The 13,080-nt window shown below is 55.0% G+C and overlaps 3 protein-coding genes across 3 annotated transcripts; all 3 read left to right on the plus strand.

Moving 5' to 3' along the window:
- Positions 1–926: 926 nt before the first annotated feature.
- On the plus strand, positions 927–5,765 carry ACRALDRAFT_1064541 (uncharacterized protein). Its single transcript, XM_071016990.1, has 2 exons — positions 927–1,394; positions 1,489–5,765. The coding sequence occupies exons 1-2, from the start codon at positions 1,216–1,218 to the stop codon at positions 5,438–5,440; spliced, it is 4,131 nt and encodes a 1,376-aa protein (XP_070874316.1). The 5' UTR covers positions 927–1,215; the 3' UTR covers positions 5,441–5,765.
- A 154-nt stretch (positions 5,766–5,919) lies between these two features.
- Positions 5,920–9,192, plus strand: ACRALDRAFT_1064539 (uncharacterized protein). Its single transcript, XM_071016989.1, has 7 exons — positions 5,920–6,387; positions 6,549–6,571; positions 6,878–6,895; positions 7,014–7,356; positions 7,553–8,496; positions 8,579–8,775; positions 8,842–9,192. The coding sequence occupies exons 1-7, from the start codon at positions 6,267–6,269 to the stop codon at positions 8,891–8,893; spliced, it is 1,698 nt and encodes a 565-aa protein (XP_070874317.1). The 5' UTR covers positions 5,920–6,266; the 3' UTR covers positions 8,894–9,192.
- A 514-nt stretch (positions 9,193–9,706) lies between these two features.
- Positions 9,707–12,797, plus strand: ACRALDRAFT_2105736 (uncharacterized protein; the record flags this gene model as incomplete). Its single annotated transcript, XM_071023263.1, has 8 exons — positions 9,707–9,938; positions 10,031–10,182; positions 10,247–10,984; positions 11,035–11,162; positions 11,215–11,633; positions 11,694–12,257; positions 12,327–12,502; positions 12,579–12,797. Coding segments are annotated over 8 exons (2,628 nt in total), but the record flags the coding sequence as incomplete, so codon positions are not given.
- Between the last annotated feature and the right edge of the window lie 283 nt (positions 12,798–13,080).

The following is a 13,080-nucleotide window of genomic DNA, read 5'->3' on the forward strand; positions in this document are numbered from 1 at the left end:
AATCTAATAGAAAAGAATATATTAGATAGGGAAGAGTATAGAGGATTAAGTACTAACCTGGTCTAGATATTTCTCGCGTATAAACGAGTAAATTATATAAGCCGATAATAGGGTTATACGGAATTACTAGCGGATCTCCTCCCTCTATTCGTCGGTCTAGTTCCTTTTATAGTGGATAGGATAGGCCGCGATATTAAGGCTTACCTCGTGGTTATAATCAGGGTTTATAATTATAGCAAACCAACGATTATTAATAAGATTAGCCTTAACCTAGAAGGGGCAGGTAGTCTTCTTCGAGGTTATATTAGGCCTCGCGCCTATAGTAACCGAAGGGCGTATAGAGCCTCTATGATCGTAGTAAAGATTATAGCGGCGATATATACCGTCCTTAGCTAGGTTAGTTCGACGTTAGATTATAATCGCGTATCTATTATCGCGGGCCTACTCGTTAGCGTAGGCAAGAAGCTCTTTAATATCGTCGTATCTAAGGTTAAAAAACTAAGGCGGCAAAAGCGCCATTTTAACGTTATTATTAAAGGTGGATAGTTATAAAGGTGGAAAAGACGATATCGTGGTTATAGTAGATAGATAAATTAGATTACCTGCCTAATTAATAGAAGGTTCGTGATAGCTAGCGGCTAGCGCCGGCTACAAAAAATAGGGCCCTAGTCGGAATAAACAAATGCCCCAGTCGGAATAAGTGCTCCCTAAAGCTATTGTGGGTCATGGGTTATACCTGGAGCACTGTGATGGAAGACAGCGATCTGCAGTAATACCCGTACCCCGCAGACATTAGACACGGTCCAGGGGGTCACGATTCGCCCCTCGACTCCCAGCACTTCTTAATATCTTCGCCTCCTCGCCCATCTTCCACTGTCCTTCGCTTTTCTTTCCTTCCTTATATCTTTTTAACACCCACTCAAACTCAACAAGACTCCTCTTGTCCAACATTTATCCCTTGTTTCGAGGCGCGACCCGCCAAGCGAGTGGGATTGCGGCTTACCACTGATCACATGGCAAGGGAGCTATATATTCGTAGGTAGCTAGCTCGTCCAGCCATCTTCTTTACAGAACTTACGGTCCGCCGACTCTTCGATATCCTTTTTTCTTTGCGTTGCAAGGCTGGGCTTTGCATCTGTGATAATCATATTTTTGCCATTTGCCATCTTAATTCTTATCCTTTGTACAACTTGCCCGTCGCTCGTTGGGTGCACTATGGCACCCGCGGCGCTCTCTCCCGGAAGGGATGTTGGGGCACTCGCTGCCCTTACCGCAGATTTCGACGATACCATACGCTTTTATTTGAACGGCACAAGAGTAGTTTTGGATGATGTTGATCCTGAGGTCACACTTTTGGAATACCTTCGGGGTATTGGCCTTACCGGCACCAAGCTGTACGTTCCAGATTGCCAATCTTCCCCTCCCTTTCGTGCGAATAATCTTCCCATATAAGTCCCCAGGACCCACGAACTGACGTATGTATCTCAGGGGCTGCGGCGAAGGGGGTTGTGGAGCCTGTACCGTCGTGGTTTCGCAGTTCAACCCGACAACCAAGAAGATCTACCATGCGAGCATGAATGCCTGTCTGGCGCCCTTGGTCAGTATCGATGGCAAACATGTTATCACCGTCGAGGGAATTGGGAATACCAAGAGCCCGCACCCGGCTCAGGAACGCATCGCCAAGGGCAACGGTAGCCAGTGTGGCTTCTGCACCCCGGGAATCGTCATGAGTCTCTACGCCCTGCTGCGGAACAATCCAGCGCCGACTGAAAATGACGTCGAAGAGGCCTTCGACGGCAACCTTTGCAGATGCACCGGCTACCGGTCGATCCTCGATGCGGCCCAGACCTTCACCGCAAGGGAGAAAGGGTGCGGCCAGTCCACGGCCAACGGCGGCACGGGCTGCTGTATGGAGAACGGGAATGGGGATAATAAGAATGGAGGATGCTGCATGGACAAACTGTCACTCGACGACCAGCCCATCAAGCGGTTCACTCCCCCGGGCTTCATTGCATACAACTCCGATACCGAACTCATCTTCCCGCCGCAGCTCAAGAAACACGAAATGCGGCCTCTTGCCTTCGGGAATAAGCGGAAGAAATGGTATCGCCCAGTCACCCTCGACCAACTTCTCGCCATCAAGGCCGTCTATCCCGACGCCAAGATCACCGGCGGGAGCACCGAGACCCAGATCGAGATCAAGTTCAAGGCGCTGCAATACCCCGTCTCGGTCTATGTCGGTGACATTGCCGAACTTCGCCAGTACTCCTTCCACGAGGATCATCTCGAGATTGGCGGGAACGTGGTTCTGACCGATCTGGAGCATATCTGCCAGGAGGCTGTTCGGCGCTACGGCCATGCCAAGGGTCAAGTATTCGAGGCCATCTACAAGCAGCTCAAATACTTTGCCGGCAGGCAAATTCGCAACGTCGGCACTCCTGCGGGCAACCTGGTGACCGCCTCGCCCATTTCGGATCTGAACCCTGTTTTCTGGGCAGCCAATGCTGTCCTGGTTGCCAAGTCACAAAGCAAGGAGACCGAAATCCCTATATCTCACTTCTTCACCGGCTACCGTCGGACGGCATTACCGCGGGACGCCGTGATCGCGTCCATCCGGATCCCCGTCATGCAGTCCAAAGACGAGTTCTTCCGCTCATACAAGCAGGCGAAACGCAAGGAGGACGACATTGCCATTGTCACCGCTGCAATGCGCGTCAAGTTGGACGCCGATGGTGTCGTGGCGGAGTCCAACATCGTCTATGGCGGTATGGCCGCAATGACGGTGGCAGCCCAGACGGCCATGGCGTTTCTTGTCGGCAGGCGCTTCGCAGAGCTGGAGACGCTGGAGGGTGCCATGAGCGCCTTGGGCACCGACTTTGATCTGCAGTTCAGCGTTCCAGGGGGTATGGCGTCATACCGCAAGGCCCTTGCCCTCAGCTTCTTTTACCGGTTCTATCATGACGTACTCACTAACATCGATGGCCAAAATGAGTATGTCGACAAAGAAGCCATTGACGAGATTGAGCGGTCATTGTCGAGCGGCTATGAGGACAAGGACACTGCTGCCGCGTATGAGCAGGAAATTGTCGGAAAATCCAACAACCACGTCGCCGCGTTGAAGCAGGTGACAGGAGAGGCCCAGTACACGGACGACATCCCCGCCCTGAAGAACGAGCTGCATGGGTGTTTTGTCTTGTCCACCAAGGCCCATGCCATCATTAAATCGATCGACTACTCCGAAGCCCTTGAGGTCGCGGGGGTTGTCGACTACGTCGACAAGAACGATGTTCCTACGCCGGAGCAGAACCGATGGGGGGCGCCCAACTTTGACGAAGTATTTTTCGCCGAGGACAAAGTATACACGGCCGGCCAGCCTATTGCCATGATCCTGGCCACGTCGCCGATCCGGGCGGCCGAAGCAGCGCGCAAGGTCAAGATAGAGTACGAGGAACTGCCGCCTGTCCTGTCGATCGAGGAGGCGATTGAAAAAGAGAGTTTCCACACGTTTTTCCGCGAGATCAAGAACGGCGACCCCGAGGAGGCGTTCGGCGACCCCGAGGAGGCGTTCCGCAAGTGCGATCACGTGTTCAGCGGCACAGCCAGGATGGGCGGACAAGAGCACTTCTACCTCGAGACACAGGCGGCCCTGGTGGTTCCCAAGCCCGAGGACGGGGAAATGGAGGTCTTTGCGAGCACGCAGAACGCCAACGAGACGCAGGCTTTCGTGGCTCGGATGTGCGGCGTGCAGGCGAACAAGGTGGTCGTCCGAGTGAAGCGACTCGGTGGCGGCTTTGGCGGGAAGGAAACCAGGTCGATCCCGCTCAGTACGGCCGTCGCTCTGGCGGCCAAGAAGACGAGGCGGCCGGTGCGTTGCACGCTGACGCGAGAGGAGGACATGGTCACATCGGGGCAGCGGCATCCCTTCCTGGGGCGGTGGAAGGTGGGCGTAAACAAGGACGGAAAGATCCAAGCGCTGGACCTTGACATCTTCAACAACGCAGGCTGGTCCTTCGATCTCAGCGCCGCCGTGTGTGAGCGGGCCATGACGCATGCGGACGGCTGTTATAAGGTTCCCAATGTGCACATACGCGGGCGCTTGTGCAAGACCAACACCATGTCCAACACGGCGTTTCGGGGATTCGGAGGCCCGCAGGGCATGTTCATCGCCGAGACGTACATGGAAGAGATCGCCGACCGGCTCGGGATGCCGGTGGAAAAGATCCGCGAGGTCAACTTTTACAAACCCCTGGAGAAGACGCACTTCAACCAGGCCATGACCGACTGGCACGTGCCTCTGATGTATCAGCAGCTCCGGGACGAGTCGGACTACGAGATGAGGAGGGCTTTGGTCCAGCAGTTCAACGACGCACACAAGTGGCGCAAGCGTGGGCTGGCGCTCATCCCGACCAAGTTCGGCATCTCGTTCACGGCACTCTTCTTGAATCAGGCGGGCGCGCTGGTGCACATCTACCATGACGGCTCCGTTCTGGTAGCGCACGGGGGCACGGAGATGGGGCAAGGCCTGCACACCAAGATGACGCAGATCGCCGCGCAGGCATTAAAGGTGCCGCTGGATAACGTGTTCATCTCGGAAACTGCCACCAACACGGTAGCCAACGCGTCGTCGACGGCGGCGTCGGCGTCATCGGACCTCAACGGGTATGCCATCTACAATGCGTGTCAGCAACTCAACGAACGTCTGGCACCGTACCGTGAAACGCTGGGGCCGGAAGCGACGATGAAGGACCTGGCACACGCGGCGTATTTCGACCGGGTGAACCTGTCGGCCCAGGGGTTCTACAAGACGCCGGAGATCGGGTACGTGTGGGGAGAGAACCGAGGCAAGATGTTCTTCTACTTCACGCAGGGGGTGGCGGCGGCCGAGGTGGAGATCGACACGCTGACGGGGACGTGGACGTGTCTGCGAGCGGACATCAAGATGGACGTGGGACGGTCGATCAACCCGGCCATCGATTACGGGCAGATCCAGGGCGCGTTCGTGCAGGGAATGGGACTGTTTACGATGGAGGAATCGTTGTGGCTGCGAAACGGGCCGATGGCGGGCAACCTCTTCACACGGGGACCCGGAGCGTACAAGATCCCCGGCTTCCGAGACATCCCGCAGGTGTTCAATGTGACGCTGCTGAAGGACGTCGAGTGGGCGGACCTCCGGACGATCCAGAGGAGCCGGGGTGTCGGGGAGCCGCCGTTGTTCCTGGGCAGCTCGGTCTTCTTCGCCATTCGAGACGCGCTCAAGGCGTCGCGGAAGCAACATGGGGTAGAGGCGACGGTCGGGGAAGACAAGGCGGGAGATGGGTTGCTGCGGCTCGAGAGCCCGGCGACGCCCGAAAGGATCAGGCTGAGCTGCGAAGATCCGATAATGAAGGCAGCGCGAGTGGTGCCGAAAGAAGGCGAGAAGAATTTCTTCGTGGCGATATGAGGCTGAGCTTTCTCGTTCACCTTGATCGTTCCACTTTCGACTTGTATATGAGTATCGGGTAAGGGCGCGTATCTGTCGACGACGTTTCCATTTTTTTGATCGCCAATGCTGCACTCAAGCGATAATAACAATTTAATGAATTCTTTTCGGGTGAGGGAGGTTGGTGAGGTTGGTGAGGGTGGGTTGTTGGTTAATGATTCTATTCTCAGTAATGGTACCTAGGTAGTCAGGGTCTCGGGACGCTTAGTCATTCCACATTACGTACTCAGATACTCCCCATCACGTACCCCTCGGCTACAGGTGTACCGACCTAGAAAAATGACCCCTAAAGCCCCGCAGCTCGGCCCTGGATGGCCCTCACCTTGACGCCCACCGTGACGCCGAGGGGTAACCACGGGTGTGGATAAGCAGCAGTGGAAGGTCATATCACTGACGTTTTCCCCTGGGCGGATTACACTACTCAGCAAACTCCAAACCAACCCACCAAGACGCAACCGGCACACAGGACACGCGACCACCGTCTATTCGCCCACGATAAGCCATTAATTGTCCGACACTCCAGACTCGAATATTACCACAAGTACCACACGCACACACCATCATTGGACACGAAACTGCCCATCGCCCGCCCCGTCGGCCGTCCGACCCTAGTGTCTTAGGTATTAGCAACGTTGAATGGTCGTGTCGTTAACGCAGGCGCTTCTGCATTAAGCCGCAAGCCGCACGCCTCCCTCCTCGACGCGATCCGCGTACTCGATTTTGCTCTGCGTAACCACGAGCACGAGATCCAATGGGACCGAGCCCTGGTGGGCAACCCGAACATGCCATGGACAAAAACAACTCCAAAGACAAGGCCAAGTCGAAGCCTGCTGGCCAGCAGGACCCGAAGCGCACAAAGACCGAGGCCGATAAACCTCCTACCAAGAAGCGCCGCAAGGTCAGTCATGGTACGTCTTCCGCCGACACCAGTTGTGCCTCTACATGCCTGCGCACGGATAATCGACTTCTCGCCCTCGCGTTCCCCCTTCTTCCTGCTCCTGTATCTTGCCGAGACAATGTCTGGTGGCTAACGTATGTATTGGCGGCACGGCCGCTGTCGGGCTTACAGCTTGCGTCTATTGTCGGCGATCTGTAAGTCAGATAGATAGCTTGGTTCTTCTGATCCGTACAACTTCGACCCCGCCCGCAGCTTGAACCCTCGTGAAGGAGGGCCATCCCGCCCGATGCACGCCTCAAATCCGCTGTCGCCTGGTGCGCCATCTGCGCCGTTGATATCATGCTTCCATTTGAAGCTGGTTGTTGCGTTGTCGCGATCCCACGTCCCCCAATTCCTTTTCCTCGTCTTCCGATATACCGCTTCATTTGACCTCGCTGTCCGTTGAGAATCGGCCGTTGAACAACAGCTGACCGATGGCCCGTTGGGCTTCTTGGCTCTAGCACATGACATGCGATCTCGTATGTGTTTTATTTCTACTCCTATCTCTCCATCCCGGCCGCCTTGTCACTTTCAGACAAAGAAAAGAGCGCATCTCTCGGCTAACCCCGAACCCGTCTCCGCCGTCCACCCGTCTAGGATCGTCCCTGTAAGCGATGTATCAAGCGCAATATTGGCCACCTCTGTCGCGATGAGCCCCGACAACCCGGCGCCAAAAAGGGGAGGAACAGGCAATCGTCTACTGCGGACGCCTCCGACTCCCGGTCCGAGGCCGAGCGCTCCTCCATCGACCGCACCGGCTCGATGGGGCCCCCGCCCCTAGTAGACACACGGTTGGATCAGAGCGCGGCAACAGGCGCGAAGCCTGTGTCTTTCGGTAGAGATCTGCTAGGCCAGGGGAGCCCATTGCAGCTTGTGTCACCCACGCCCGTGACCGGCATGCAAGGAAACGGCATGCGAAGCGGCGTCAACATGAACCAATGTAGGCCTATGCTTTGTCCAACCCCACTCTCGTGTCGTCGTCTGTGCCGTGCTCGAGTTTTGGTTTCGCATCTGGCGCGGGTAGAAGCCCATCGCCACCCAGAGCCGACATTCCTCCTTGCCTTACCCTTTTCTTTCGCGAGTGCGTCCTAAAAATTACAGTCGATAACTAATACCTTCTACGTGGTCTCTTTTAGTCGCCGGATTCTCAGATGCCTGGTGGACGGCACAGAATCATTTCCAAGACATGCAAAACTTCAATCCAAGCTATATGATAGCCCCCGAGGTTACGAACGAGTTCAATCTACTCAATGATTTCCTTCGAACGAATCTTCTCGACGATAGCAACATTCTCGGCGACGAACCCCAGACGAACCCGACATTCAACACGTCCGGTCAGGGCCTACAGAACATGTTACCAGGATTTCCGGGTGCTGCCGGCAATCTACTGCAACATCATCAGACACAGCAGCAACAACAACAACAACAGCATCAGCCGGAACCGCAGCAACATCATCAGCAGCTGCACCAGCACCAGCACCAGCACCAGCATCGGTACCAGCAACAACACCAGCAACAACACCCGAGTCAGCACCATCAATCACAGGGACAACACCAGCAGTCGCAGCCCCCCCAGTCTAGGGCCATGCTCCCGCCACCCAACATTGAGAAAGGGAAAGCCGTCATGCAGCCGGGAAGCGTCGTCCAGTCAGATAAGGACAAGGCGCGGGAGTACTACCTTCAAGCTGCCGACCCGTCGGGCAATGACACGCCCGAAGAACGCATGCAGCACGTCCTCAAAGCGAAATACGAGGCCGGACTCCTGAAGCCGTTCAACTACGTCAATGGCTACGTAAGGCTGGGGAAGTATCTGGACTCGCACATCGCTGCCGAATCGAAGCACAAGATCTTGCGGACCATTGACCGATTCCGACCCAAGTTTCGCGAGAAGGCCCAGACGCTGACGGACATGGAGCTGCTATATGTGGAGATGTGGTTCGAGAAACAATTGATGGAGTATGACCGCGTGTTTGCCAGCATGGCAGTTCCCGCCTGCTGCTGGAGGAGAACGGGGGAGATTTTCCGTGGCAACAAGGAGATGGCCGAGCTGATTGGCGTTCCGGTGGAGAACCTACGAGACGTACGATGCTTCCTGCAACGATGATCCCAGCCGAGTAGTGAATTTTTTTTTCTTTTTTGCGCTGACAACAGATATTAAACAGGGCCGAATCTCGCTCCATGAAATCCTCACGGAAGAATCCCTGGTCAGATATTGGGAGGAGTTTGGAACCATTGCGTTCGATCCGACGCACGACACGCTCCTGACGGCCTGTACGCTGAAGAAACCGAACGATAAGGCTACGGATCCGGGCGTCCGTTGCTGTTTGTCCTTCATGATCCGGAGGGATGATCATAAGCTGTACGTTTACCCGACCTGCCTCTTTCCTGGGGGCAACTGCTAACAGGGCTGGATCCGATACCTTAGTCCGACGTTGATTGTGGGTAATTTCTTACCCAACGACGTGGTCAAGACGTGAAGAAATTCATTCTGAGCGGATCAGTTTCCATTTGGCATGGGGCGTTAGTTGGGACGGTGTTTAAGAGCTGGATAGAAAAAAGGCACGGGTACTCACGGGTTTAAAAAAGCATCAGATGTGCCTCTAGGATGGATGGCCAGAGGTCCTCTACGTAACGATACGGACGGTCCCCGAGAATTGGAGTATGAAAGGATATCCATTCCAAGGTTTGGGCCGTGTTACTGTATACCTTATCTACTTAGGTTACTGAAAGGTGAAATAGGTAACTCATAGCAGGGCTATCGCAAGGCAGTTTCTACACCGCCCATTCACCGAGAGGCCCCGAGGTGAAGGCCTTCGAGGAACTCTGGGAAGGTACGACGGGGCATCCCCGCTCCTGTGACTTCTGAAAGGTACATACAGTAGGTATTGTCTATCCCGAAGACATCTTCCAAGTTTTCACGTTCTGAAGGATTCAACTCCTGGCCCAGGCGTTCGACTTCAAGCATGTCCTCGAAGCATTTCCTGTCTGCCGGCAGGAGTCGGACGATGAAGCAAAGCCAAGTGCACAGCGAGTCAGGGGAATCCGACAAGGTCAAGTCCTTTTTAGGTGCGACGAACCGCAGTTCTTCTCATCCTACGCCCTGCGCCCTACTTGCTGTCCTCTGGTCCTGACCTGGGATTCGTGCAGATTTCTGCGAAAGCCTGAAGCTTCGACTTGTCTCCTCCCGTGATTGTCCCTCCATTGAACCCCTCCTGGCCGAGCTTGTCGACGCGATTCGACAGCTTAACCGCCTGTCGATCAAGCTGGTCACCAGGAAACGACTGAGAAAAGACCTGGACAACCATTCCCGCCAGCTCTACAATGTCTGCGTCGGCACCCGCCGAGATGTAGTCCCCGAGGCAGTTGTCTCGACCAGGGGGAAACTCCTTCTGCAGAGCCGCCACTTTGCCTTCCTGCTCATGGCACTGGCCCACCCGCCGGGGATAGATGGTCGTGAGCTGCGCTTTGGAGACGTTGTCCAGTTGTTTTCTGTCGGTTTCAAAGTCGCCAGACTAGCTCTTGGTGCGTCGGTCATCACCCACACATGCCCCCTTGCCCAAGCGATCGCACATCCCTCCATGACTATTCCCGTATTTCTCTAACCGCTCCATCAGACGATGGAGACACGGCAACGGCAGTGAACGCCCTACAGAAAACGGCCGAATACATCAGTCACTTTCCGACGCTTAAACAAGGTCTCAGCCCAGACGAGGTAGCTCACTGTGAGCAGCTGGAAGCCGAATACCTCATTCTGCGGACGGCATTGGTTAGCTGGCCTTGGATTCTTTCCTCCTTTCCCTTGTATGGTACGGACAGCTGACGAAATCCAGGCGTGGAAAGAAGACCGCCTAGATGTTGCCGAGCACATGTACAATAAAACAGAAGAACTCCGCCGGTCCCTTGATCGTGCATCGGCGGAACACCTTGCCGAGGTGCTTTTCGGAATGGGAAAAGACCTGTCAATCAGAAAAGACTACGTAACAGGGGCGAAGTGGCTAGACCGCGCCTACGAAGTCATCAACGTACCAGAACTCGATCAACTGTCGAGGGATGGCATTGAGCTGCGATTGGTTATAGCACGCACTCTGGTCAGTGCCCTCCTCCATACAGGCATCCCGGAGGATGCCAAAGTAGCTTCGAACGTGGTCGAACACATGGCGGTTGAACTTGGAGAAAAGCCTGTCGTGCTTGTGCTTCGCTTGCAGCTTCTGCAACAGGCGCCACCCGAACTGTTCGACGAAGCCGTCTACGCCGATATTCTCACGCGGATGATCCGGACATTCAACTTCTCAGACGCCTTCTACAAGCTCATTGATCACCATATCGGAAAGCTTTACCAGAGGCATCCTACTCTCGGTTGCAGTGCCATGGATGAGTGGCTAAAGAGTCAACTCGTCAAGTCTCCACGACCCGAGTGGATGCAACGAGCCCTTCTACGCCGGGTCTCCATGGCCACGAACCAAGAGGACACGGGAGAAGCCATCCGGTCTCTCGGGAATCTCGTGACGAGTCTTTACGGAAGTCTGGGAAAGCCTGTAGATAGCTCAACTGCTGTCGCAGCTGTGACGGTGAGTCGCATGACATTCTGTTGAAAGTGCTTACCTGAGAAGAGACCTAGCTCCTCTGGAACAAGGTCAATGTCACCTTCAGGCAGGAGCAGTTCGACCACGCGGAGGGCTGGCTCCACGTGGCAGCGCACGAGCTCTTCCTCGACGTAGGCCCAGCCAACCATGCGAAGATTGGACGGTTGGTGGACATACCAGTAATTGGCGAGACCTTGATGCTGATTCTTTTGCAGTAAGCTCATATTGTGTGGTCTCGAAAGGAATGACTGCGGAAAGGCGAAAGAGGTGTTCCTTGCGCTGAACGAATCTGCTCGGAGCGAGCCCATGACATGCTACCTCATGTACAGGGTCGCATTACAGACGGCGGATACAGAAATGGCGGCCGGATGTCTCGAGGCTATCTCCAGGACGCCATCGACGGATCCTCGGTTCCTTTACGCATGCATGCAGGCCGCCCAGAGAGTAGGAGACAGGATGCGCGCATACCAAGCCATGAAGGTCCTCCTCAAGCGAGATGACTCGGACCAGGTTCATCGTCCCGCGCTTTTGCGTTCCTCCATTCGTTGCATTGTCGGAATCCTAGACGCCAAGGACAGAGCGTCTGTGTGCGAGGAGGATCTTGTAGAAGACGTCTGTCGATCTTTCGAGACAGGTTGACTTACCCTCACAGCAGGCGAAGGGGTTGGCATCTAGCAACTAACTGTGTGCTCAGCAGTAGAGGATGTCCGAAAGGGCTCGACAGACGCAGAGGGCCGCCAGCTCTACACGGTCAAGGAACTGGACTGGTTCTGTAAGAACGGGTATAATATCGGGGTCGGGCATACTGCCGACTGGGACCTCCAACATCTGGTCCGGATCCTAGGTTCCTGCCTTGCGCTGCATGAACACTACCCACCCGACCTCCCCAGAGAGCACGCAGGTGATATTGCACTACGGTCTTTATTCTGTCGCTTCATAATCGCGTCGGCCCAGATGGCGATGGCTCGAGTCGAAGATGTTCGAGAGCAACAGCGGCAGGCCTACATCGCGGTGCGGTATCATGTGGCGGAGTTTGATGGGGAGTTTCAGAAAGTCCGAGACGATCTGGACGAGCTCATAACAACGGATCTACTGGGTAAGCTCGCCGTCCTGCTCGAGTTTGACTTCGAGGCGGCAATAGGACTCGGGAAATATAGCGAACTTGGCGAAGTGATCCAAAAGGCGATGGACTGCAAGAGTGTTGGGACCTTCAAAGCTATGGCCGATTCTCTTCTGAGAGGATCGGTGCCGCCTCGCGGTACGTGCCGGAGTTGCTCCCCTCCTATCAGCAGGACGCGCGTTGCTTACTCCGAGGACGACGAGACAGAGCTGTACCCGCATATGAGACGAGTAATCAACCAAATTTGGAATCTCGAGCGCTTCGATTGCGGTCGATTGGCCAAGTACATCAGGTGTCTCTTCCAAGCGGTGTTGCCATTGGAGGATCATCTAGGAAAGCAACTCCTCCAGGAGGCTATCGACAAAGTCAAGATATCCGCAAAGGTGAGAGGCCTGTTGTCCCGCTTTGCAGTGGGCGCGAATACTGTGATCGACAATGCAGTCGCTGATGTGTTCCTAGAGCGGCTCTCCATTCCCGTCGGAGGAAATTCATTGGCTAGTCGCTGTGGCCTTTAACCATGGCGTAACGATGTATTCTCTCGGCGAGGACGAGGCGTGCCAGAGTTGGGCGGAGCTGGCGATAGAACTGGCGCAGTATGCTGGGGACGAAGGGAAATTGGAGGAACAGATGCGGACAAACTACCTCAAGCTGAGCAACAATATCGAGAGCGTCGACTGATAAGATGACGGCAATACTCCTATCGATTACCAGGTTTGAGATGCAGAGGTTTTAATCTCGGCGTCGTCTTTTGTCCGTCAATGTTGAGATGTGCACGTGTAATAAGAAGTACCTAGGTACTTCGTAAAGACTGGGTAATTACGTACCTACCGTACCATGCTCGGGGTTCAGGTGGGGGTGGGGCGATGTGGGCCCCCCTTATGTCACTGTTTGCCTCGGCTTCGCGCCCAGGGAGGCGCTCCCGTCACGTCGGTATCTGCGCGGTGCCATACATATGATGATA

This window comes from Sodiomyces alcalophilus (genome assembly GCF_042370955.1).
Source record: "Sodiomyces alcalophilus JCM 7366 unplaced genomic scaffold ACRALscaffold_4, whole genome shotgun sequence".
Taxonomy (NCBI): Eukaryota; Fungi; Ascomycota; class Sordariomycetes; order Glomerellales; family Plectosphaerellaceae; genus Sodiomyces; species Sodiomyces alcalophilus.